The sequence below is a fragment of the Sylvia atricapilla genome, chromosome 6, assembly GCF_009819655.1.
Source record: "Sylvia atricapilla isolate bSylAtr1 chromosome 6, bSylAtr1.pri, whole genome shotgun sequence".
NCBI classification, from domain to species: domain Eukaryota; kingdom Metazoa; phylum Chordata; class Aves; order Passeriformes; family Sylviidae; genus Sylvia; species Sylvia atricapilla.
Window position 1 is genome coordinate 23,803,587 of NC_089145.1, and position 25,899 is coordinate 23,829,485.

Here is a 25,899-nt window from a genome sequence, read left to right on the forward strand (position 1 = left end):
TCTTCCTTAGAAAGTGGTTTGGAAGCTGGCACTTCTCAATAAAATACAGGCATAGGTGATCAATATGCTTCAAAAGAAATCACATTTTAGAATGTTAATGGTCTAAAGACTTTTCCTTAGCAGTACTCCATACTATAAGCTATGATGTTAATGCAACTCAGCTCTCTAAATTGTAGCAGGAAAACCATTTCTTTAGAAGTTGAGTAGGAGCTGTTCTGAGTAGTAGTGCGTGGTGAATCGAAATGTTGATGTTTTGATACTTTCTCAGAATCTTTTAATGTGTTGATATATTTGTTTCCCAGACTTACGTATATTCATTTGGGAATTCTCACTTTTATGTTTGAAATTCTTGCATTTGTGCTGCCTTGTAAATGCTTTCCACTCTTGTTGCATTTTGCATAATCTCCCTTCAAAAGATCCTGTTCTTTTCTTGGTGGTCTTGGTCTTCATTTTCTCACTGTTCCGTAATATAAACTTCCCCTGCCAAGAACTGTCAGGAGAGATTTGTTATTCATCTCCACTACAGAGTTCTCGGGTGACTTGCTTTTGGAAATGTTGCATTGACCACTTTCATGACAAATGTCTCTCACAAAACTTACTTTGGCAGCTCAGTTGATTCAGAGGTCTAGTTTTCTAGATTTTACCAAAATGAATGTTCTTACTGAAAGACTTAATTCTATTTATTCCAAGTTGTGGCAACAACAACAACAACAAAAAAATCTATGTAGGTCAAACACTTCATTGCTACAAATTCACTAGTAAAAACAGAATTTAGCTGTATTATCACATAATGAGGCCACTTGCTATTTGGATGCGGAGAAGTAATGACTTGAGGTTTACATGTCTTTGCAAAGAAGCTTTTTAGAAAAGCCTTTTTGTCAAATGTGGCATACTCTATGATCACACAGAACCCAGTGACTTAGTTGGAAAGAGAAACAACCATCTTTTATACTGGTAAATGCAAGTTGTAGACAGTACAAAATCTTGGCATTAGAACAGACATGAGCAGTGATGAAGCTAGAAAGACTGGATGTTTAAGAAGGAGCTTTCCCTCTGTGACTGTGGAATACTTTCTGAGAAATTGTCTGTTCTAAAGGGATTTGTAAATCGCTGGGGGGAGTATAATTTTGTCGCTATTTTTAGATGCCAGATTCAGTGCAGAAGGCAACTTAACCCATTTTGTAATTGAAGTATTGATTGTAGATGTTAATGACTAAAAATAGTGGGGGAACTGAGTTGACCAGAGTGAAAAAAATACATGAAGTTCGTGGTCATTCAGCTCCCTTCCCTATGTTTCTCTTATCATATGTGAGCCCCCTAAGTTAAGCACATTGTGATGTGGGAAGGGAAATTCTAGATTCTGTACTGTATCATTCGAGTACAAGAGGTTGTACTTCGTGACAGTGAAGTGTTGTATATGTGTAAGGATAAAAAAACCTGTAAATCAGTATCAGTCTGGTAATGGACAAGCCTTTTTAATAGGATTGCTATCGACTTCAGGATTTGAACTGAATTGGGGTTTGTAGTAGTTGTTTGAGGACTGTCCTACAGTAAGCCTTCTTTCCTTGGCAGAACAGATCTCTGGAGAGAAATAAATGCTTCTTTTTATTGCTGAAGTAGGAAGTTCATGCTTTGTCAGTTTTCTCGAAAAACCAGAATGTAAATGACCAGTACAGGTGCCAAAATTTTATCCTGGTGTTTCTGTTGCTGGCAGGTGTGTTTATGCTTTCTTCCCCTTTTTGTTTTTGTTCAGAATTGTCCTTGTATTGGTTCCTTATGTGTTCTTCAACAACAAAAAAAAAAAAAAAGGCAATAGCTTGAATTAGTTCCAAGTTTCTGATTAAGAATCAAAACTACCTAATTTTCTATAAAGTTCACTTTGCTTGTTCTTTGCAAAGGTGTATGTAACTTTGGGGAGAGACCACTGCATCTGTTTATGCTGTCTGCATCCACACTGAGGAAGTACTCCATTATTTCTATATTGGTGTTTCTAATGAAGACATTCCTAATGCAAGTTCAGTTTATACTGGCAAAGCTGTCTTTGTTGATGGCATTTGGCTGCAGAACTAACTTGAGGGAAGGGGAATTTTACTGCTGGAAACTGTGTTCACTATAGGGCATGCCTGCATCCATTGCTGGGTGGGCTGTTTGGAAAGCTTTTCATGTGAATTCAGTCTGATTTCTTGCTTTTGGAGAGAAGTCATCACCTTCATAGAGTTAGATATGTTTTACCGCCCCCCCCCTTCTGTATTTGCCATGAGCATCTTGCTTTGGGTGTAGAGTGGTGCTTTTTGTGTTGTTTCAGTGTGCATGTTTGGTTTGCATTTTTTGGGAGTTTGGGGTTTTTGTTTGGTTGGGGTTTTTAATAGCTAAAATGTATTGAGTTTGAATCAAGAGTATTGATTTCTATTTAATTTTGAACTCAGTAGGCTGAAGGAGGGATAAGAGAGAAAAAAATGAGAGGCTGGGGCAGAGAAAACACAAGCAGGAGTTTAAAATGGAAGCAGATGCTTTGCAAAAGGCTGATGGAGTTTGGATGCAGTAACTCACTTGCCCTCTTGACCTCGTATGATTGTTTGGGATAGGTATGGCCTTTGAGTTCTATTCTCATGGTAAAGTTTACCTTTTTTTGCCAATTCCTGACATTGAGGAATGCTGTGACTAAGAGGGGGGTGTTTTGTTTTTATTAAGTTGAACATTAAAAAAGACAGTGAAACAGAATTAGCGATTCAGTAGAATGGGTTTTAGGTAGCCTCACTTTTGAGTGCTTTGCTTCTTACATAATGAGCAGATCCATTAATGCTCAGTGGTTTACAGTTCTTTGCCCCCCCCCCCCCCCCAATTTTTTTTTTCTTTAGAAGCACACTTGGTACCACTGTGCTGATACCAAGAAAAAATAGCCATATTGTTGTTTGTTTAGAAGGGAAAGGAAATGAGAAGGACAAACCATAATAACGCTTGGATACACTTGTTTATGTAGTCAACTTGTGTTCCGACATTGCCTCTTGTTTTACTGCCATTGGGCAAATTAATAGTTTAGGTGATTATAGTGAGAACAGTATTAATATCCATAGGAACCTGTAAATATTTAAGGCAAACTCAGTGTAATTTGTGGTGGGACGTGTGTGTTGGTGACAGGTAGGGGGTTTGGAGTTCTTTGTGTTTATTATGGTTTTTCTTTTTTAATTATTGAGAGGTTGGGTTGTTGCTTAGGTATTTTCTAACCAATCTTGGGAAGGAATAAAAAAGATTGTTTTTACTGTATGCTGTTGCTAGCCTAATTTTGCTCTTGAGTTAGCTGTATGTGTTAGTGTTGTGTGGCTGACAGAAAGAAGGCTTTAAAGAACTTGCTTATATTAATTTATGTGAGTGAAAATACACCCCTAATTCAATCCGTTTTCTACAGAGAACCTCTGAGTATTAGGTACAATACTTTGTAGGCTAAAGTATACAGCTTTGCTGGCATTGGCTGAATTTCTGTTAGGAGCATTCTGCTAGTGTTGTGTACTTACTTATATGCTTGTAATGATCATTTGCTGTGTATGACCAGGTAATAGAATTTTTGGCTTGATCTGTGATTTCAGACTGGTGTTACTCCCTCTCTGGTTTGATTTTGTGCTTATAAATAACACTGGGAGCCCTTTCCACTGCTGCTGCTATTTTCATTTTGCTGACCTCTCTGCATCAGACATGTTCTCTCATTATTTTCTGAGCTGTCAAGTTAGTTGTACAATAAGTCTGAGATGGGCATTGAGCCTGATATCTCATCTGTCATACCCTAATAGTCAATGTTCTTATTTTAATCTAAAGGAAAGGGAGAAGGGGGAAACCACAAAAACTTAAATGACTAAGGGTTTGAGCCCTACAGGTGGCAAGAAATTGATCTTTTGTTGACAGTTGCTGACTCTGGCTACATTAGAATTAGGGCAAAAATGGGTTTTGTTCTTCTTGGTAACTGTTCACTTCAGCTCTGCTGTTTGTAAAGTTGTTACAATGACTGTCCTTACACTTGCATCTGGCTATTTTTTGACACTGATTCATAGCACTAAAAGCATGTCTCAGTAAGACTCAGTTTTTAGTGTTGATGGGAACTCCTTTTGGTTTAGTGCCTTAGCTTTAGTGCATTCTTCCTCAAGCTTAGATGAGCTTATATTCCACGTGCCTTTTCAGCTTACTAAAAGTTTCACCAACTGAGACTTGTAGTGTCCGAAATACTACAAATTGCCCTGCTCTCTAATCTTTAATGGCTTCTGGTAATTTTCTAGAGCTATAAAAATAGTGGTCTGCTCTTCAAAGTATGCATCTAAGTATAGTAACAACTTTGGATTGCTTATTAGCAATGAGATCTGGTACAGAACTGGGGAGGTTTTGAGGGGGGCAGTTTAGGCTTGGTTGGGTTTTTTCGTGGTTGGGGTTTTTGTTGGTTGGTTGATTTTTGTTTGTGTTTTTTTGTTGGGTTTGGTGGGGGATTTTTGTGGTTTTCTGTGTGGTGGTGTTTTTTTGTTTTGGGCTTTTAAAATTTTTTTAGGCTTTTGTAATTTTAGGTATAAGTATGTCTACACCCAGTATATATTTCTCTGTTTTCTAACTTGTCCTTATCTCTGCAGAAATTACTGTAATTATAGAGAGAGCCTGATTTACAATGGGGGACGACAGTGAGTGGATGAAACTGCCCATTGATCAGAAATGTGAACATAAGGTAGGCAATCTTGGATTTGGCTTGATGTGTATCTCTGCTTATGGTGATTTTGTAGTGCTTCTGTGTCTAAATGCACTGTAATTGGGTAATCTTGACAGCTGCACGGTGTGAGTATTAACAGATCTGAAACTGCATCAGCTCTATCCAACCTAGAGGCTGAGTAACCTCTATTAAAGCAGATTTTAGTAGCATTATATGGCGTAAGCTTGTGTGCTGAAAGATCAGTACACTCATTCACGTGGAGAAATTACTCATCTGTAGCTGAAACTATTGCTGGGCTCCCACCTCCTCGTTGATGGTTGCTAGAACTTATGAAGAGCAGGGGGGAAGATTGACATCTCTATCCAGATCATCCCTGGCGGGAGAAAACCAAGTATTTTGTCCAGTTGCATGTTATTCATATAGACATTGGAGAGAAATCTGCAGGTGCCTGCATGCTGAGCATACTTTCAAATATGATTGAAGAGCTTTGTGAGATTGGTGAGTTAAGGTTGTAATAGCACAACATTTAAATGTCCGATTTCTGCTTCCAGCTGTGGAAAGCCAGATTAAACGGTTATGAAGAAGCCCTTAAGCTCTTCCAGAAGATAGATGATGAAAAGAGTCCTGAATGGTCCAAGTATCTTGGATTGATAAAGAAATTTGTGACAGACTCCAATGCAGTGGCTCAGCTGAAAGGACTGGAAGCAGCGCTTGCTTATGTTGAGAATGCTCATGTAGCTGGGAAGTAAGTAGCCTTTTCTTGCTGCTCTTAGGCTGTTAAGACAGTTCAGTGTGCCTCTGAGAAAGGCTGCAGCTGCACATAAATCATGCAGTGACCAGTAACAATTCTCATCTCTATTGTTAAGAGCAGAACTTTCTTTCTAATCCAGAGAACTTGCAGAATCGCAGGCTTTCCTTGTGCATATGAAGTTATCACATATTGCTTGCAGTGTTCTAAAAAACTATTGACAACACTAGTAAAAATTTCTGAAATGGCAAAAAAAGTGAATCATTCATGTGGTGGTCTAAGTGCTGTGAAATGGAATCTCTCTTCTTGTTTGATAGAAACACTTACCTGAACAGGAGGGAGCCTTTTTTGAGGGGGGATATTTGTGTAATTCATACATGAAATAAAATATAATTATGTTTATGTGACATTGCATCCAGTATAACCAATATGAATGAAACTTCATACCTGCTAATTTCTTTATTGGATGTGTTTAAGTGCTTCTGTGTTGTCTAGCCCACAAAATGGGCCGTAGTCCTGAGGGTGAAATAAAAGCACATAGCCAGGCCAGGTTAGTGCTTTGGTCCACTGACTTTGTGACCTGATGACATGAATAAAGGTGTTACTTAAAAACAAATAAAGAAACCGAAAGCATCGTTTGAAAATCTTAACAGCCTTGTACACTCCTGCATTTCAAAGTGGTGTCAATGATTTAGTTTATCTGAAGCTTGGAAGTATATGTGAAATACTGGGCTGGGATTATGTACTGATACAGTTAACGTTTTTCGACATGTATAATTCCAGGCCATGGCATTTATTTGTGAATCTCATCTTGAGAATGTTAATACACTCTGGAGAATGTCTACTATTGACTGGTGTAGTCTGGTATTAGAATCATATTAACTATGATTTGTGTTATTTTATAAAACTACGTGACAAAGTCATCCTTAAGGTTATTTCCTTCGAGGTTATCTTAGGATGTAGTCCCTTTTATGTGATAACTTCATAGGTTTTAATCTGGATTTGATGCTGTATGTGTTTTATTCTGTGGGTAATGATGTAGAACACTTAATTCACGTAAGTGTTCCAAAAGTAATACTCTCTCATCTTTCAGGACAACAGGAGAAGTAGCATCTGGAGTTGTAAATAAAGTGTTCAATCAGCCAAAGGCCAGAGCAAAAGAGCTAGGTGAAGATATATGTCTAATGTATATAGAAATTGAGAAAGGAGAGGCAATACAAGAAGAATTATTAAAGGGTCTGGACAACAAAAACCCCAAAATCATAGTAGCGTGTATAGAGACACTGAGGAAAGCACTAAGGTAAGCTTTTAGTTCATGGTGTTTTTTGTGGTTTTCTTCTTTGCTTTTTCCTCACCCCAGCAATATGCTTAAGTCTTTAGCGGGCCCTTGTTATTGTTGAGTAGAAAGCATCCTTTCTGAACTGCTATTTTTTGACAGCAACAGTTGACAACATCATGGGATTTGTTAGATGTGAGGGTTGTCTGTGTTGTACAAGCCTCGTCTGGATCTCTTTAATTCATGGTAACTCTTTACCAAGCTTCCATTTTCCCAGCCTTTTGAGAGAAGGGTCAGATTTGTGTCTTGTTCCAGACTGTGAAGCTTCTCTTCTGAATATCTGTAATAAACTCACTGATGTGAAAACTAAAATGTAGTTTGATTTTTATTTTTTTTTTAAACCACTGTTTTCCTCACTGATGTGAGCGTGTTTAATTGGGTACACAGTGTGTGTTTTTAGAAGAAAAGAAAGGCTCGTTGCACAGTAAGCTTCTATTGTCCATATAATAATTCCTTTATTGAAAACGAGAGCTGGTAGTGCTCCCTAAAAATCAAATCTAATTTGAGACGATGGAGTAAGCTTCAATATTTGATTATTTTTTGGTTCAACGTCAAGTTTGTTTGCTGCCTTTGAGTGAAAAATACTGGGGCTTTATGAAATTCTTATATTTGGTGTATATATAATTTAGTGACCATAAAGGCTTTTTTATAGGAAATACAAGATTTTTGGAATTAATGGACAGAACACTTCTTTCTGAGTAAAGTAGTTCATGTCAAAACTGTATAATGTATGTGGAGAGTGCCTTATATATTATATCTTAGAGGGAACTTGCTGAGGCATGCATAGAATTGATCCTTGTTAAACTGATTGTTTCAGGCTTCTGTAATGTCAGAATAAAGCTTTGGGCTTTATATGTTACCTCTGCTTCTGCTAAGTGAAACTGCTGTCCTATGTATAAGAATATATTTTAACTATTTTAAATTGCTTATCTGGTTAAATGTCCTTTTAACAAGTGCAGTGTAGTTGGAAACCTGCATAACTTTCGTCAGTATCTTTCAACTAACTACTTCTGTAAAATGTGCCCCGTATGGTTTTTTTCTTAGATGGAGTATTTTATTATCGCTGATGTTAAAATCAAATACTCTCAAGTAGCCCTCTCAGATCAAATTCCATCTTCTCCTTCTAAGCTGTGTTGCTACTTCAGTTTTTCTTACACTTTAGTAGGCATTATGCATTGATAACAAAATTTGTACCTAGGCAGGTAACTTGGAATCATAACTAGTTTAATTTCTGATATTTTCTATCTTGTGCTAAGGTTTTTGTTTTTTCTTGTTGTATAAATGAGATTATATGAAATAGATACAAATAAGTTTGCATAGGCATTTCTCCCAATACGCTCTCTTTTTGAGTCATGATAGAAAAATTGAATTCTTGGCGAACTCATTTGTTCACATACTTAAATTGTGTTACTTTCAAGACCTCTTTTGAAGGTTTTTGTATTTAGTATGTTTTGAAGTTGATGTGGAAATAAAATCAGTGCACTGGAATTTCTAGAAAGTGAGACATGTTAGATTTTAGCTCTTGAGCAGCCTTTTTTGCTGGCTTTTTATGTGGAACTTGAATTGGAGGGAACTATAAGAAGTGTGATTGGTAGAAAGGTTAATTCAGAATTAAGAAGAAATGTTTCTGAATCAAAAAAATACTGTTTTTGAGGTGCTTTGTATATACCTTAGTAACTACAGCAGTTAACTTTACTCTGAGTTTGAAAAGTTCTTGTGTTCTCATTCATCAGTGATTAAAATAGGAAGTTTTGTGTAGTAGGTTCAACAGCCTGTAGAATCTTCTGTCTAGGAAGGGTGATTGGCGGGGGAAATTTGTTTTGTGTGTTCCTTCAGTGGCACATATTTCAGCACATATGTTTTCTGTGAAGATGACCCAAGCTCACTGTAATTATCTACTCCAACAAGTGGAAAAGTGACTAATACTTTTACTGCAGTTTGCTTCCAAGGATAGACAAAGGAGATTCTATTCTGATTAAAAAAAAAAAAAAAGGGAAAAAAGAAGTAGGTCATACAAATTTTGGTCTGAGGACAACTTCTTTCTTTCTTTCTTCTCTCTTGTCTTTTTTTCCCCCCGGCGAGGGATGATTTAAGCATTGGATTGGATTAAATGCTTTGAAGTAATTTGAGAGGCCTGAATCTGTAATTCCAAGCTGGGTGTGGATGTTAATTTTGATTTGCCATATGTTCTTTAAATTTTATAGTAGCGTCTCAAAATAATATCTAGCATAATGATGTGAGTAAATGACAAAATTGCTAAATGTGCACTGGAAGACTTTCATAGACTATTTTTTTAAATAAGTTGTTATTGGTGTACTTCTCCCTGTTCGTGGACACTGATGCTGTTCTGTGTGTTTAACTTTCAGTGAATTTGGTTCAAAGATAATCTCACTGAAGCCAATCATCAAAGTATTGCCAAAACTTTTTGAATCTCGGGAAAAGGCTGTTCGAGATGAAGCTAAGCTCCTTGCTGTGGAGATCTACCGTTGGATAAGGGATGCTTTGAGACCTCCATTGCAGAACATAAATTCCGTTCAGGTAGGCAGGAGGTATTTCTGTATCCAGACATTTGATGCTTATCCTCCCTGGTTCTGTGATGTTGGACATTCTTAAAGCCAAAACCAGAATGTATTTTTTTAGCTCCATTTAACTTTACCCAAAATGTTGGTCACTCCTAGTCATTTGAAAGGAAATCATAACAATGTTTGGTTGCTCTAAACATACATGAAATTGTGGGGTAGCCTCATACTGAAACTGAGGATGGCAGCTGAGCAGTAGAATGTAGCAGAATGGTTGCCCTTATAAGAGACCTTTTGCACTGAAAGTCTTCAAGTCAATAATTTTCATTCTCAGTTTCCTTTTATGTTGAAGTTTTTTCCACTGTGCATTCCTTCATACTTATTCTGATGATGCTCAGGATGTGACTGTTGCCCTTCAGGAAGTGGCATTGCATTATGATAGAATATTTTGTCATTTTAGAACTTTATAAATTATGCATCCTTTCCTCCTACCTACTTGAGTTAATTATGTTCAGGTGGAAAGCAGTAGCTTGCTTTAAAAGGGCCTGGTTAAAAAAATCCAAACTGTTTCATCAAATGTAGCTCAGCATGTTTGTTTCATCTTAGTTTTAGTATGTAGTAGTAGTGTGGCTGTAAAGGAAAGCTTTCTTTATGCTCAGCCATTTTTATTTCAAAATGTTTACAGAGGGGTCACACCATTCTGGCTGTTCTACTATTTGTTCTTATGTAAATGCTTTGCAATAATCTTGTCTTCTGTGGATATGCTTAGTCAAAGACTTGTGAACAGTGAATGTGAATCACTGCTTTAATGGCAGAAAAAACCAGTAGTGAAAGGTAGTGCTGTCTTGGCTTTGAAATGGGAAAACTGTAATGCTTCCTTGTCTTGGATTATGTCCATAATGTCTCTGATATGATGATTCTATTCCCTTTTGGCAGCTAAAAGAACTAGAAGAAGAGTGGATCAAAGTGTCATCAGCTGCTCCTAAGCAGACCAGGTTCTTGCGTTCCCAACAGGAGCTGAAAGCAAAATTTGAGCAGCAGCAGGGACTTGGAGGAGATGCAGATGGAGGTAAACTATTTAATCTCTCTACTCTGCTGGGAAGTATATTGTATATAGATTGTGAAGGGATGCATTAAATTGTAATTGTAATCAAGCTGGTGCAAAAAGTACATGGAATGTACTACACAAGAAGAAAATGTGTCTGAGGCAGAAACTTTATATTATAATGAAGAGTATCTGTCTTTTGAAATAGCAAAATTGCAACTGCTGGTAGCACTTTCTAAACAATGAGCCTTAGGTGGTGCTCTAGTCAAAATTCTGTATCACTCTACTTACACATTTCTGTCTCCTGGTTGCAGGCGATGATGAGGAGGAAGAGGCGGTACCACAAGTAGATGCATATGAGTTGCTTGAAGCTGTAGAAATTCTCTCCAAGCTTCCCAAAGACTTCTATGAGAAAATAGTAAGCATAAACTCAAATACTCCCTGTTAATTCTTTGTGTAGCTGATGAGTCTTAGGACTTACTGGCAGTTCTGCAATGTGTGCTTTAGTGCCACATGGATAATAACGAATAGTGTTAATAACATATGGGCTGTCATAAATAAGTTATAAAATTGGATTTAGCAGCAAGAAAGCTGTTATTTTAAGGGGCTGAGGTATGTCCTGAAAAAGGACTGTAGTTCATATTTCATTGAAATTTCTGATGTTAAACTGTAGAGAGACCTTGGTTTATTCAGGATGGAATATAAAGATTTTTTTATCTAAGGTTTGTGGCAAGTATGCTTCTCTAGAACTATTTATATTTATAGATTAATGTAAATTATTTGCTCTGCAGGAAGCAAAAAAGTGGCAAGAAAGGAAAGAAGCTCTGGAGGCTGTTGAACTGCTAGTGAAAAATCCCAAGCTGGAATCAGGAGATTATGCAGACTTGGTGAAAGCTCTCAAAAAGGTACTAAATAAAACTCAGACTGCACATAGAGTTAATTTTTTTTTTTTTTTTGTAATTTATTTGTATGATAGTTTAAAAGATAAAGTTGATTTAATACTCATGAGTAGAAAATTACTAGATGGAACAGTTATGGAAATAACCCAATCTGTGGCCCACTGATTATTTTAAGAAATTCTTCCATGTCTCTGAAACTCAGATTTTCTTTTCAGGTTGTTGGAAAGGATACAAATGTTATGTTAGTTGCTTTGGCTGCCAAATGCCTTGCTGGACTAGCTACAGGCCTCCGAAAGAAATTTGGACAGTATGCAGGGCATGTAAGTAAGAGTATGTACTTTTTTTCCTGATTTTATTCATGCTGGACACTTTTTCCCTTTTTCCTGTCAAGTCTTGGTATTTATCAAAGGTATTCTTTGTACAATTGGGAATGTTTACCAGCACCTTTAAAGAGTAGGCATTGCCTCGATCTTGCCTAGATCTTTGTAGCTTAAGTTTGAAAGGACCTTCTTTATTCATCTTCAGCAACAATGAAACTTTCTGTTGCAATATAAGTCTTCTTTACTAAGAAAATTGAATTGTTCTGCCGTTAAATGAACTTTATTTACATTACCTCATCCTAGAGATACCCCCACAGAAATGCATTTATAGGCCACAGTGAAAAAGACAGCTTCTAAATCTGAGTGCTACTTAGCACCTCGATAGTGTATGTTTTATATTGGCTGGGGTTTTTTGAATGTTGGGGGATGGTAGGTGGTGGGTGTTTTGTTTCCTTGTTGCCTGGGTTTTGTGGGGGTTTTTGTCTGCTTTAAATAGCAAAAAATTCTGAGATCTTTGGTACCAAAATGTTCTGATGCTCTAGTTTAGTGCTGTTTGTTCTCTCCTTTGCTGCTCATCTCTTACCAGTAGCTAGTACCAGAGAATACGGGAAAACTTAACCAATATGTGGAAACAGAGCTTTTAATAAGTTTCAATTCTCACTTGTTTCTCAAGCCTGTGTCACTGTGTTATTTAAGCTGCTCAGTCAAATTTTTTGTGTGATAAGGAAGAGCAGTGCGGCTAGAGAGCTGATGTGCCTGGCTGCTGGTAATATTGTCTCTGGATTGGGAAGTTGCTCACTGCTTCAGAAACATTCAAGTCTCCTGAACTTTGGACAGTCACTTTCATTCTGGAAGCTGTCTGTACTTATAAAAATCATCCTTGCATCTGTTTTATAGTTGATTCCTGAAGGTTAACCCTTATAGCTACAGAGTTGGTGTTGAAAAAGCTAAGCTTCTAAAATAAGGGTATAGCTCTGTGATTGCCAAGCAAATGGTGTCATGAAGATGACTTTTTCAATACTGTAATGGCAGCTCTGAATTACATAATCTCAGTACTCATTTAGCAGTTCACTTGATTTGTTTGCTGGATTTATTTACTTGTGAGGAAGATGTAGAGCTCTCCTGAGAGTGGGCATTGAAGTGTTATAAAAGAGAATCGTTGCTAGAATTGTATGATTATAAACTCTATTACATAAATAGAGGACTGCAATGCCAGTCTGCAATCTGTGTTCTAATGAGAGTAGTGGAATCATGCATAGAATCGTACTCCTCACTGTATTTGAGTACGTGTGCCAGCTTCACCTCTGACTGCATTTGTTTGTACCCCTGAACTAATTTTTCTTCTTTCCTTCTCACATGGGCTATGGCTTCTAACTTCCATGGTAAAAAAGACTCATTTTACCTGTCAGCATTTTCTAAAACAGAGGCCTAATGGCCTCCTCCTTACGACTTTGTTCTCTGTAGAGTGTAAGGGTGTCTAGAACATGCAATAGTATGTGTAATGGTCTTTGTGCTGCCATCTGTATTATCTGAAGGTTTTTTGAGTGTTGAAGTCTGTGAACTGGGAATTTGGAGGTTGCAGTCCAAAAAAAGGATACCACCTGAGCCTAGGTCACAGTGTGTCTTCTGAGTAGAAAGAAAATCTACTTTTTGTTATGCAGGAGTGTGTAACTTCTGTAAAGCGTCTAAGTGCTTCCAAACTATGACTTGTTTATGTTTATGAAAATCTTGAGAATAGCCTGCTTGCCACAGTTAAGATCTGCTCAGTTTCTGGCTCAGTTACAGAAGTCCTGACTGTTACAGAGCCCATACTAAAGTGGACCTGCTCATATTTCTGGCACATGGAAATGTCTACAGTGTAGTAGTTATTTTTACTTTTTTTCCTCCCTTGAATATTTTATTTATTTGTTTTTTCAGCAGTGGCTGTCTGAGCACCTAGACTTTGCTGTCAAATTCCAGTATGGCATAGTTTACTGTCAGATGTGCTTTTTCAAGGTGATAGATCTGAAAAATATTGCTGCAGAGAGGATTCTGGTTGCTTTGGAGTAATTTCTCTTATCAGCTGTGGATCAGATGAGGACTTCTTAATGAGCCATGCTTACTGCTGTCAGAAAGCTGGGAAAGAGGGGACAGGTTAAATGCCTTCTTGGATTCTTAGAATACAAGAGCACAGCACCATTCATGTTGTGAAAACGTTCATTTCCATTCTGTTGCTCTGTGTTGCAGCATAATTCCGTAATCTATAATTATGTCAACTTTTACAGGTCTGCGTTTTGTTATGACATTGTTTAAAAATCTATATTTATTAATAGAGTGACTGGAATGAGTTTAATATTGGAGAACAGCAAGAATTGCACTAGTTCAGACTGCTGTTGTGTACTTCCGGAGGGGGACAGGGGAGGTGTTCAAATTACTGGCTTCTCTGCAGAGCACCAGGGCGCAGACTATCAGGCTTTCCACTTACATTAGTGAAGAGGGCATTGACAATTTTGTTCCCTTTTCCATAGGTTGTTCCAACAATCCTGGAGAAATTCAAAGAGAAGAAGCCCCAGGTAGTACAAGCACTGCAGGAGGCCATTGATGCAATCTTTCTTACAGTAAGTTAGAGTGAAAATTTCCCTGTTGTCTGAGAATTGGTCTCTAATTTTGATTTGCTTTTGTCTTTACTGAGATAATGACTTTTTTTATTCCACACTGTAGACCACGTTGCAGAACATAAGTGAAGATATTTTGGCTGTCATGGACAACAAAAACCCAACAATTAAGCAACAAACATCCCTTTTCATTGCAAGAAGCTTCCGACACTGCACACCTTCTACTCTGCCAAAAAGCCTGTTAAAACCTTTCTGTGCTGCACTTCTCAAGGTAAAGCAGGAGGAGTTGATGCTTGCCTGGCATTGACTTGAGTACTGTTGTGATGAAACCTTGGATTGTTTGAGGAGAAAGACCAGAGAGTTCTTGTGTGCTTTGTAGCCCTCAGAATGAGTTTTGGCTGATTTCAAACTTGAAGGTGACTGTCAGTCAGGGGAACAATTCAGTTTCCTTCATCTTAGCTTTTTTGAAGCTGTAGATGCACTAAGTTTGCAATAGATTAAGACAGTGGTTTGCAGCTATTATCCCAGACACTTCCACTTGCTTCTTGCACACGTCTCTAACAATTTTTTGTTGGAATGCTGGTGTTTACTAGGAATAAAAGAGCAACCATCATTGATTCATACATGGCAGTGGCAGTAGATCATTTTTTAGTGTAAATGATAATGATGTATATGTTTTCTTATTGCAAATAGCCCTTTCCTTGGTATAAGCAATATACCTAGCTTAAAAAAATGGAGATTTGAAGAAAATTGCAGAACTTTTACCTCTTTTTGAACTTCCATGATGTTTAAAGCATGAATGTTCAACCTCTTCTTGTGGGAAAAAAAAAAAAAAAAAACAAAGATGAGAAAATGGCTGTGTCTGAGAAAAAGTAGACTTGGTCAGTAGAGGAAAACAGAAGTGGAAAAACAACTTTTCTTTCTGCAGTGGAATGTCAAGGATTACTCTGTAGTAGATTCAGATTTTAAATAATGGAGAGGATTTATATAGAAGATGTTTAGATATGAGCCACAATTCACATGACATAAATTGTCTTTCTCTGCAGCATATCAATGATTCTGCTCCTGAAGTAAGAGATGCTGGATTTGAAGCATTAGGCACTGCCTTGAAAGTAGCTGGAGAGAAAGCTGTGAATCCATTTCTAGCAGATGTAGACAAACTAAAGCTTGATCGAGTGAGTATTCTTATAAATGTTTTTTAAAAGGTTCAATTTATCCATTTAAGATGCATCTTAGGCTAGAGAAGGTGAAATATGATGCTTTAGCCTATTTAATTTCAGCACAGATTTTTTTAAGATTTTTTACTTAAATGTTACTGATGTTGCAGGGAATCTGAAAATCTCTTCATTCTTACATAAAGTATCTATCTGGCTGTATTATCTAGGAGGTGGGTTGTGAGATTTAGTTGTGGCTTTGGTTGGTGATATATGGAGTTTTGTTTGGTTTTTAACACTTCGTTGTCTGAAACAAGCATTTGTATTACAACCGTATGGTCTAATTTTTTATTATTAGATAGGATTTGATATTAAAGTCTTACTTCCCAACAACAAAGTTGTTACACTTTTGTGTAAGCTGACAGGTGTGTTGACTGAATGAAGATTTTATAATTCAAGGTGCTCAGACTTAGTGTTAGAGCATCTATGAGTATCAGTAGGGTGTCAGTGTTTTCTTTGTGTATAAATGCACTTAATTTTGACCTAGGAGAATTATTCTTGCAATACAGTAATGGCTGATGCCACTGACTGGTTAACCTTACTATTGAAGGAACACAGGATAACAAAATTTTATAAAGTAAACAACTTGCTCTTCACATTTTTTTCCACATTAGTCAAGTTTGAGCCACTGGTAGAGGGGCACACTGTGCATCCAATTGTGGTAGCTAAATAGCTTCTTTCCACCCTCACCTTTTTTTTTCCCCCACTGCTTGGCAGATCAAAGAGTGTGCTGAAAAGGTAGAATTGGTTTATGGTAAAAAACCAGGAGGAGCAGCTGAGAAAAAAGAAGGCAAGCCTGTTACTGGAAAGACTGCTGCTCTTGCAGGGCCTGCAGGAGATAAAGAAACAAAAGATGCAGCAACCAAACCAGGACCACCGAAAAAAGGATCTGCAGTGAAGGTAAGAAATTGTCAGGCAATCAGTTGTCTGTGATTGCATTAACTACTTAGTTACTGCAGATCAAAGGTGGCCTGTTGAACATCTGCCTCCACTGAGCTATCACTGTCCTTTTACAGGAGGAGGTGAGCCTAACAGCAAAAGGGATCTCTGATGTTCTGGGAATGTAATGAAATAGCAGGTTTTAATGATACAAACTGTCTCATCATGTCTCAATACCAGATTTTGATTCTGAAATAGCGATAAAAGACTGGAGGCATTCAGAGGAGCCTCTGATCTTCTAACATTGATGTGCTCTGTGATAAAGTAATACTTGGCTGAAGTCAACATTTCTTGTAACTAGCAAGGTTACTAATCAAGTACTGACTATTTTTTCATCGTTGTTTTTGCTTTGTTCCTTTGTATATTCTGAAGGAATTACTAGCCTGTATTTCTTTAATATTATTCTTTAGATTTTAAAAATTGACTGCAGTAATGATCTTTGTAATATGCTACTTTGTTCTTCAATGGGATACCGGGAAGTGAATAGAAGAATAGATGAAGTTTTTGAAATCTATTGGTACTCAGATAACCTGAGAAAGAGACACCAGTCACAAGTTTAGTATCCAACCAGTATCCATAGGAAAACATACAGACAAAGTTGTTATTTCCTGAACTTTCAAGAGTACATTGTTCTTTCCTATTTCATCTTTTGTTGTCCTATTGTGAAAAGCAATATATTCATTAAATAAGCTCTAGCTTATCTCTGCCTGCAGTTGTTATGCTGTCAGAGATACATATTTCTTTGGACATTAGAACACAGAAGTGTAGTATAGGAAAAACAGCAGTTCTTTTGATATCTGAACTAGAGACATATTTGATCTTGGCTAACGTGTCCATTAACTTTCTAGGTGGGTGTTCCACCGAAGAAAGGCAAACCAGCTACAGCTGCAGGCCCAGGGGGTGCTGGGGCGAAAGGCAAGAAGGGTCCTGAGACCAAAGAAATCTTTGAGTCGGAGCTCTCTGTGAGTATTCTGCTATTCTCTGAAATACAGAGCCCTCTGTAACCAAAGATGGCAATTTTGGTTAATCAGTTCTTCAGGTACTACAGAGTTTTTCTGGGAGATTGTTTGTTTGTTTTTGTTGGGAGAAGGGAAAGCAGTATGTATAAATTTATAACTGGTGAAATGGGTCTTTGGTAAATACACCTGTTCTTCAGGCTGTAGTTGGAACCAGGCCATGTAAGAAAGTAAGCAATGAATCATGCTTATACCCTTATAATTAGGGTATATTGTTTCTGAAGTAGGAGGAGATGAAAAAAAAAACAGTGATGCTTCACATGTAATTTAGGACATATGATTTGCTGAAGAATTCTGGTATTAAAAGCCTGAGAATATATTATTCTGGAGTTTACATTGGAATTCAAAGTGAAATAAAGTAATAATTAAATGAACCAATAAAAATCTGTTCTGTGCTGCTCATATTAAGTTAAGCTTTGAAAAAATTACCAAATTCTGGCTGTTAGATGAGCATCTACCTACTTTCTTGATAGGGAATCAGGTAAACTCAGCTATCTGTGGGTCAAACAGTAACAAAAAGCTATTAAAGCTTTGCTAGATGTGTTTGCAATTTTTTCTGACTGTCAGTCCAAGCCATAGTTATATTTGGAGTGTTGCTTAGAGTGAATAATTTCAGTTGTGTTCAGTTTGTATTGTTAGTTATACAGTAGAAAATGAGAATACAGTTCCTGAAGGTGATGCAGACATCAGTGAAACAAGGAAAGTTTTTAATCACTAAATAACTTTAATTTTCCATTTTGCTAAAATGGAGACAGAAGATAGGTCTTCTCTTATCTGCCCTCATCAACTTCTGATTAGTTGTTTATTGTTCATTCACACTTGATCCAAAATGATCTTGAAAATTTTAGATTACTTCTGCTTGATCCTTTAAGCAGGTAGTTGGTATTCAAGATCATTTTTGACTGTCTGCACAGTTTCTCATACTTTCCAGATACTACTTTTCTGTTGCAGTGCAATTTTAGCAGCTTTCTAAACCCATAAGACCCCTAAACTACAATCCTTACTAAAATCCTTCCATCTACAAGAGAACCCTTTTCCTGTTTTGTAAATGCATCACAGTACAGAGATCAGTCCAGTATCTTAGCTGTGCTTAAGGTTTCTGCCCTCCTCAGAAGGGATATGATAGAGTATTAACCTTGATCTGATCTGTGTGCAGATAGAAGTATGTGAAGAGAAAGCTGCTGCTGTCCTTCCAGCTTCTTGTATCCAGCAGTTGGACAGTGGTAACTGGAAAGAAAGGCTTGCCTGCATGGAGGAGTTTCAGAAGGTATGTTGGAACATTTGGTAAGAGAGGCAGTAGGGGAAGAGAAAACAAGTAGTAATTTCTTTAGTTCTTTAAGTCTCAGTTCTGGTAAGTCTCCTGAAATCCTTACTAGTAGTAGTTGTATGTCAGCACTTCAGATGGTTTAAACAGTACTTGCAAAGGCCAAATGTCTTATATGATTTAAATTCCATAACAATAGAGGAGTAAGTATTTTACCTTAATGTAGATAGTTGTGCTTTTATCAAAAATACTTGTATTTTGATTGAGAATACTTGGAGGTCTTTTTAACACTCTCAAGTAATTGAAAAGCTTGGTCTCAAATATAGCTAGATTTAAATGGAAGGTTTTGCAACAACTAGGCCAAATCTATTGCGAATAAGTTGCTGCTGTTTGCATCTTAAACAGCAATTGATAATAATCAACAATTGCCAGTTGAAATTTTTATGTTTAGAGGCTTTTATGTTTAAAGACAGTACTTAGCAGTCTTCAGAGCTAGTAAAAAGTGCTTCATGTAGTCACAAACTAAAAAAAGGCATCAAATGTCCCTCAGATGGTATCCATCAGAAGATCTTTGAGAGTTCACATTCAAAAAAGCTTCAACTGTAGATGTACAAGTAGTTCATACTGTTACACGATTACAGTAATTACTGAGCTTTTAATATTTTAGTGGGAAAAGTGACTAACTTCAGTTAAGAAGTGGTGACTGGCTGCGTTGAAATGCTGCTGCAGAAGCCTGCTTTATTAAAATTGACATTTCAGTTGAGTGAATAAGCCTAACAGCTAAACCCCATTATTTAGATCATATTCAGGCTTAATCTCTGCTGTGTAGTCAACATTCCAACATGAAAGCTGTGTAATATACTTCATCTTAAAAACAAAAGAAGCTTTTTGAGGGGCAGGTGGGTTGTTCAGGAATTTTGTTCGTTTATTTTTAATTGTTAAATTCCTACAGTTGGAATGGCCAATAGTGAGTGTTCAGGACATTTGTTAAAGAACATTAAAGGAGTAGTGTTGTGAATGTTGTAGGTTAAATGAATGTTGTGAATGCTGTAGCTCAGTACCTCAGACTCCTTGTAAAAGTGGCTCTTCAGGAAAATTATTACGCTAAGTATTTCTGTAATTTAATTCAGTTTTAAGAAAATACTTCGAGGACAGTTGAGAATTTCTGTTTGAGTTTTGTATTATTTGTGACCCACTGGCTAACTTAATGTTTGTCCTTTAGGCTGTTGAGCTTATGGAAAGAAGTGAAATGCCTTGCCAAGCCCTGGTAAGAATGCTGGCCAAGAAACCTGGTTGGAAAGAAACAAATTTTCAGGTAATACATTATCCTTCAGTAACTAAATAGTCCATTTTTGTTAATGTAAAGTAGTTTCCAGCTGAAAGGCTGTAAGTGCATATGTCACACTGACCACAGTTTTATCTGTCATCAATGAGAATATAAATTCTCAAACTGGATTTTATTTCTGTTGAGTCTCTAGATGTCATCTAAGGTATCTGGATATTGTCTTCAGATGTGTAGGTATACATGTGCATATATATAAGCATGTGTGTGTATATAAGTTCTAAAATTAGATAATGGCAGCCCAGTATTATTGGTTGTGTGTGTATATGCATAATAGTATGTATTTGTGTGTACACACAGTTTTTGTGTATAATCACACAAAACACCTATATGTGTGTTTGTACAAAACATCTGTGTGCATAAATACTTTTACATATTCAAATATATATACACACAAATACTAATTTTGTGCATATGTTAGTATTTACCCACAAATCCATATAATTCTTATGTCTCTATAGATATATAGAATGACAAAGAATTAGTCTAAAATACACAAAGACATGAGTAACTTTCTTGCTGTTTTGAACATTGCAGGTGATGCAGATGAAACTGCATATAGTTGCATTGATTGCACAGAAAGGAAACTTCTCCAAAACTTCAGCACAGGTTGTGCTGGATGGCCTTGTAGACAAGGTTGGTGATGTGAAATGTGGAACTAATGCAAAAGAGGCCATGACAGCAATAGCAGAAGCGTGTCAGTTGCCATGGACTGCTGAGCAGGTGAGTGAATAGCAAAGGTATTCTTTCAGTAAATAAAATCAGAAATAATTTGTAGGGTGTCCTTTCAGTCTGAGGAGTAAATCCCAAATCTTTGATTTTTCTCTGTTGTGTGAAAGTGATTTGTTTGCTCTCATGATGCTTCCTGAGGTAGAAGTTAAATATATATTACTCTAAAATTGAAAATAAAATCATAGGATGGTTTGAATTGGAAGGGACCTTAAAGATCATCTAGGTCCTCCTCCCAGACCATAGGCAGGGATAACTTCTGCTAGACCAGGTTGCTCAAAGCCTCATCCAACCTGGCCTTGAACATTTCTAGGGATAGGGCAGCCACAACTCCTCTTTTAGTTCAGACCTGTTCCTCTTTGTCCAACCACTGTATGCCTATTTCAAAAGTTTTCTTGGAGGCCTCCTTCAAGCATTGAAGGGCCACAAGATCATACTGGAACCTTGTCCAGTCTGAAAAATTCCAATTTTTTCAGCCTTTCCTCATAGGAGAGGTGCTCCATCCTTTTAATTATGGTGGCCGTGCTGTGTCTTCACTCCAACAGATCCATGTCCTTCCTGTGCGAATGCCCCAGAGCTGGATGCAGCACTGCAGGTGGGGTCTCGCAAGGGCAGAGCGGAGGGGCAGAATCCTCCCCTCACCCTGCTGGCCGCAGTGCTCTTGGTGCAGCCCAGGACACCGTTGGCTTTCTGGGCTGAGAGTGCACATGGCTGGGTCATGCCCAACCTCCTTGGAGGGGCTGGATGCTCTCTTGTACACACTCTCTCTCCATTCATCCTCCAGCCGAATTTGGGAGCTGCCCCAACCCAGGTGCAACACCTTGGCTTGTTGAACCTCTTCAGGTTTCCATTATTCGTGTTTTATCACCTGGTTTCCAGTGAAAGTTTATACTTAATTCTTGTATATTCCAGGTTGTGGCTATGGCTTTCTCTCAGAAGAATCCTAAAAATCAGTCAGAAACTTTGAACTGGCTTTCAAATGCAATTAAAGAGTTTGGCTTTTCTGGGTAAGTCTTTAAAGTAAATGGGTGAGAGAAACTTGAATGAAAATGTTTCTTATCTGGAACTAAGATTCTGTTCATCTGAACTTCTGTTCCTTAAGATATTTTGTGGCCTTTAAATGGATAGTGACATTGATTAAGTCTGGAAATAAACTATTCTTTAGTAAATTCCCCCAAATATATGTATTTACAGCATGGTAATGTGTATAAATGTGTTACTAGAACATTAGTGTTTGAGGCTGCACAGATAATATAAAAGATTCAGGAATTTAAACCTTCCTTTATTTCACTTGTAAATATCCTTTTGAAAATTGTGCTTCTTTCTGGAAAATCATGAGACTAACTAACAAATTACAAAAAGGCCCACCACAACAATAATATACCCTCACCTTTATTGTGTAGTTACGTTTCAGGTACTTAAAATGTTTCTAGGTTTTCTAGATTCCTTCATCAATATTTCAATCCTAGCAGCCACATGGATTATGTACTTTAAGAAACTTTATGACTGTGATAATAGTAGGCTTTGATATAAACTGTGTACTGATTGGCTTTCACAGTAGGCTGTTCTCCAGACTGATCTTTCAGTAGTTATTTAAGCAACTACTCTCTACACTGTACCTGTGATGATATTTTATGAGTATACATGTCTTCTGCATCTAAGTTAGTCTGTAAATCTGTCTAGGGGTATCTTTTTTATTTAACATATTGTGATGATTTTGTTTGTTTGTGCTGTTTCCTGTGTTGTGTTTTATTTATGGGAGATGTCTTTTTTTCCACAGACTGAATGTCAAAGCTTTCATCAGTAATGTGAAGACAGCTCTTGCTGCAACTAACCCAGTGAGTAAATTTAGAATCTTAATCCTGAATTATTATCAGTCCTTAATTTGGAGACTGAGTGCTTTTTCTTCTTTCTGGCAGGCTGTAAGGACTTCTGCCATTACGTTGCTGGGAGTAATGTATCTTTATGTGGGACCTTCTCTGCGAATGTTTTTTGAAGATGAGAAGCCAGCCCTTCTCTCCCAGATAGATGCAGAATTTGAAAAGGTATGAAGTGGAGCTCTCTTGCTACCAAGTGTCACTAAAGCTACTTTGAAACTTGAGTAGCTGGAGTTTGTAGTAATACCGTGGTGTAACACTTGGGCTTGTAGTTGAACCAGGTTCTTTAAGACCGTGCATAAAGGTTGCAAATTCATTATGTGTAGCTGTCCCAATAGTAATTTTTTTCATCATGGACTTAAGTTCCTGAGTGTGTTTGAACAGTGTAATGGTTTAGAAGTCTGTTGTCAGTGCATTCATATCATACAAGTGATTTTATTTTTAATGTGAAATGAAAAATTGTAAAATTGTTGTTTCTGATTTTTGTGTTGCTTGCAGATGCAAGGGCAGACAGCACCAGCTCCAACTCGTGGCATTTCCAGACACAGCGTGGGAGGTGGGGATGATGGTGAAGAAGAAGAACAGGAGGAGGCTGGGAATGATGCTGTGGATCTCTTGCCAAGAACAGATATTGGGTAGGTTTGAATTCTAGCACCTGAAGATACACTTCCACTACAATTCCAAACTTTGTATTTATAAATGCTTTCTAAGCATTTCTGGGTCTGTGGTGTTAAAGCACTCAAATACTAAAAGAGGTATTACTAAGTCAGCGGGCTCTTTGCATGTTTTTCTCTTGCAGTGATAAGATCACAGCAGAACTAGTGGCTAAGATTGGGGATAAAAATTGGAAGATCAGAAAGGAAGGTTTAGATGAAGTGACAAGCATAATAAATGAAGCAAAGTTCATACAACCAAACATAGGAGAACTTCCAGCTGCTCTGAAGGGTCGTCTCAATGACTCCAATAAAATCTTGGTATGTTTTTCAAAATCCTATTTCAGTTGTTTCCAGCTTAAATTTTAAGGTAGTTGTGATTTCTGAACCTTGCTTATGGTTGTTGTGTGGTCTCTTTCAATGTGATTAAATCAACAGTTGGAAAACAGTAAACTGTGTGTTTCCAAATCATATGTTTGCCCATTTTAATAAATATTTGCCTTTTTTTTATTAAAAAATGCTCCAAAAGAGAGGAAAATCTCCCTTTACTCTCTGAATGTACTATAAGGATATCTTAAAAGAATTTGACTAATTGCTTCATTTGTAACAAAAGTGAATTGTCCCTTGTCTGAAAATATTTTTACTTGACGTTTAACTTGCTCAGAATATAGAATTATTTTTTATTTTTCAGTGTGATGTATTTGAAGGCTGGAATAGGTGTCATTGAGCAGGCATGCTAAAGTAAAAGCTTAATATGTAGCAGTGTCTCTTTTCCCTGTATATTTGGGAGTTTTTGCACTAATGCTTGTAATACTGTTTTATTTAAAACTTTTTTTTTTTTTTCTCCTAATGTGCAGGTGCAACAAACACTGAGCATTCTCCAGCAACTAGCAACAGCAATGGGCCCCAATATCAAACAGTATGTGAAAAATTTGGGGATTCCTGTCATTACTGTCCTAGGAGATAGTAAGGTAGGACAGATGTCAAGATCTTTGTTTTGGTTTTTTGTCTATCTAAGCTAAGCCTGAAAGGTGTATGGTAGTTAAAATTTCCTTGGAAGCGTACCAGTTATTTTTAAAGGTTCTTGCCTGAATGACAACTTAATATTCAAATATAAATATGTGCCTAAATGTATATTCAGATGTATTCCCCTCCTTGTAATGAAACCCAGTGAAACAATCTGTTTTTTAAATGAATGTGGTGACTATATGCATATTTCTGGTGCTGAAAGTACATGATTTTAGACATTGAACAGGTTTGCTTGGTGAAGTTTCTTGTAGAATTTTTAATGTATCACTGTGGATTCCAGTATACATTGTTGTGTTTGTCACTGTGTAGGAGACCTTTGAACTGTAGGTAGACATAGGGCATTCACAACTGACACTGAAGATTTTATAAATAACATCAGCATCGAGTTTGCCAGGATGCTGTGTCAAAATCAAGCTTAGGACCATGGGAAAGAGCTATTTGAAGTAATGGGTAAAGAGGCTTGGGAAGGTGCCAGTATCTTGTGCCATGTGTCACGGGCAATTATCAAAGATGGCATGCTTCAGCTGTGTCTGCTTGGAATGTGAGTAGGAAAAAGAGCAGAAGCTGGATCTACCTGTCCCAAACAATGGAAGGACTTGGACAGGTTCTAGGGCTAGATAAAAATCTCCTGGTTCAAATTGTTTTCTCTTCAAGAACTGAGATTTTATGTGACTGTTAAATTGTTCTTGTAACTCACCAATTATCCTGAGGTAACAGCAAGCTCCTTTTGTAGAGTCATAGAACTTTGTAGGTTGGAGGGGAACCCTACAGACCATCTAGTTCCAGCTCCATGCCATAGGCAGGCTTTTCACTAGACCAGGATGCTCAGAGCCCCATACTGGTAGGAGAGTTAGTTTGTGGTTTAAGGATAAGACCAGTTGCCATTAACTTAAACTGTTACTAAAATGCATAATACTGACATAACTTGTAAGCACTATAATGCTGACAGAAGACTGTATGCTCATTTGAACACTCTTACAGTGGTAATTTTTAAGTACTGCAAGATTTAACTAGTTTATCAAATTTGTTGAGTTTTTGAAGATGAGCATGGTCCATTTTGGGTCCTACTTCAGTATGTTTATAATGGATCCACTGAATAGTTGAGGAAAATAATCAGCTTGAAGCATGAGTGAAGACAAATTAAATTTGGGTGATGGGAACCAAGGCCTTCTCAGAGAGGCTGGTGAGCATGTTTATCTGCAGCACACGATTTGTTTCTTTTCTTCAATGAGATGGAAGATGGAGAAGCTGATATAAAGCAAGGATGCTGACTTGTTTACATTTATACCTGGATGTTACTTCTGCATTTAATGTGGTTCCTACTTACCTATATGAGTCTGTTATTAGAAATTCAGAAATTCAGCCTACAGGAGACGGTCATATGTACAGTTACATCTAGGCTGATAATATTTTAAAGAACCATGATTCTTAAATATTCCATCTGGCTTCTCATAACTTCATATAGTTGCTTCAAAAAAGATTACTGTTCTAAATTTTGCTTGGAAAAAACACTAAAGATGGAAATCAGTAGGAGTTAGAGGGCTCCTTCATTACTGATTTGACTTTTGCTCATGTGTATCCTAAATGAGAGTGCCCCAATAGCAGGCTCCATAATCGACTTGGCTTGATTTATGAATGTGCAGTCTATTTTAAGCACTACATAAGTCACTAATGTTATTTTTTAGCTTCTTTAA

General features: G+C 37.2%; 1 protein-coding gene across 4 annotated transcripts in view; it reads left to right on the forward strand.

The window, feature by feature from the left end:
• CKAP5 (cytoskeleton associated protein 5) overlaps positions 1-25,899 on the forward strand; it is a 52,035-nt gene that overhangs the window by 5,271 nt on the left and 20,865 nt on the right. For 3 of the 4 annotated variants that reach the window (XM_066321137.1, XM_066321139.1, XM_066321140.1), the window contains exons 2-23: positions 4,608-4,699; positions 5,233-5,426; positions 6,523-6,729; positions 9,132-9,303; positions 10,221-10,353; positions 10,644-10,747; positions 11,121-11,234; positions 11,444-11,548; positions 14,056-14,145; positions 14,249-14,413; positions 15,189-15,317; positions 16,074-16,256; positions 17,144-17,257; positions 18,468-18,578; positions 19,798-19,890; positions 20,455-20,640; positions 21,559-21,653; positions 22,427-22,484; positions 22,566-22,691; positions 23,022-23,158; positions 23,323-23,497; positions 24,034-24,147. In XM_066321137.1, the coding sequence (XP_066177234.1) occupies positions 4,643-4,699; positions 5,233-5,426; positions 6,523-6,729; positions 9,132-9,303; positions 10,221-10,353; positions 10,644-10,747; positions 11,121-11,234; positions 11,444-11,548; positions 14,056-14,145; positions 14,249-14,413; positions 15,189-15,317; positions 16,074-16,256; positions 17,144-17,257; positions 18,468-18,578; positions 19,798-19,890; positions 20,455-20,640; positions 21,559-21,653; positions 22,427-22,484; positions 22,566-22,691; positions 23,022-23,158; positions 23,323-23,497; positions 24,034-24,147 (2,862 nt within the window). In that variant the 5' untranslated portion in view covers positions 4,608-4,642. Of the gene's footprint in view, positions 1-4,382; positions 4,700-5,232; positions 5,427-6,522; positions 6,730-9,131; positions 9,304-10,220; positions 10,354-10,643; positions 10,748-11,120; positions 11,235-11,443; positions 11,549-14,055; positions 14,146-14,248; positions 14,414-15,188; positions 15,318-16,073; positions 16,257-17,143; positions 17,258-18,467; positions 18,579-19,797; positions 19,891-20,454; positions 20,641-21,558; positions 21,654-22,426; positions 22,485-22,565; positions 22,692-23,021; positions 23,159-23,322; positions 23,498-24,033; positions 24,148-25,899 lie in introns of those variants that run through there. The other variant, XM_066321138.1, reaches the window with a different exon arrangement.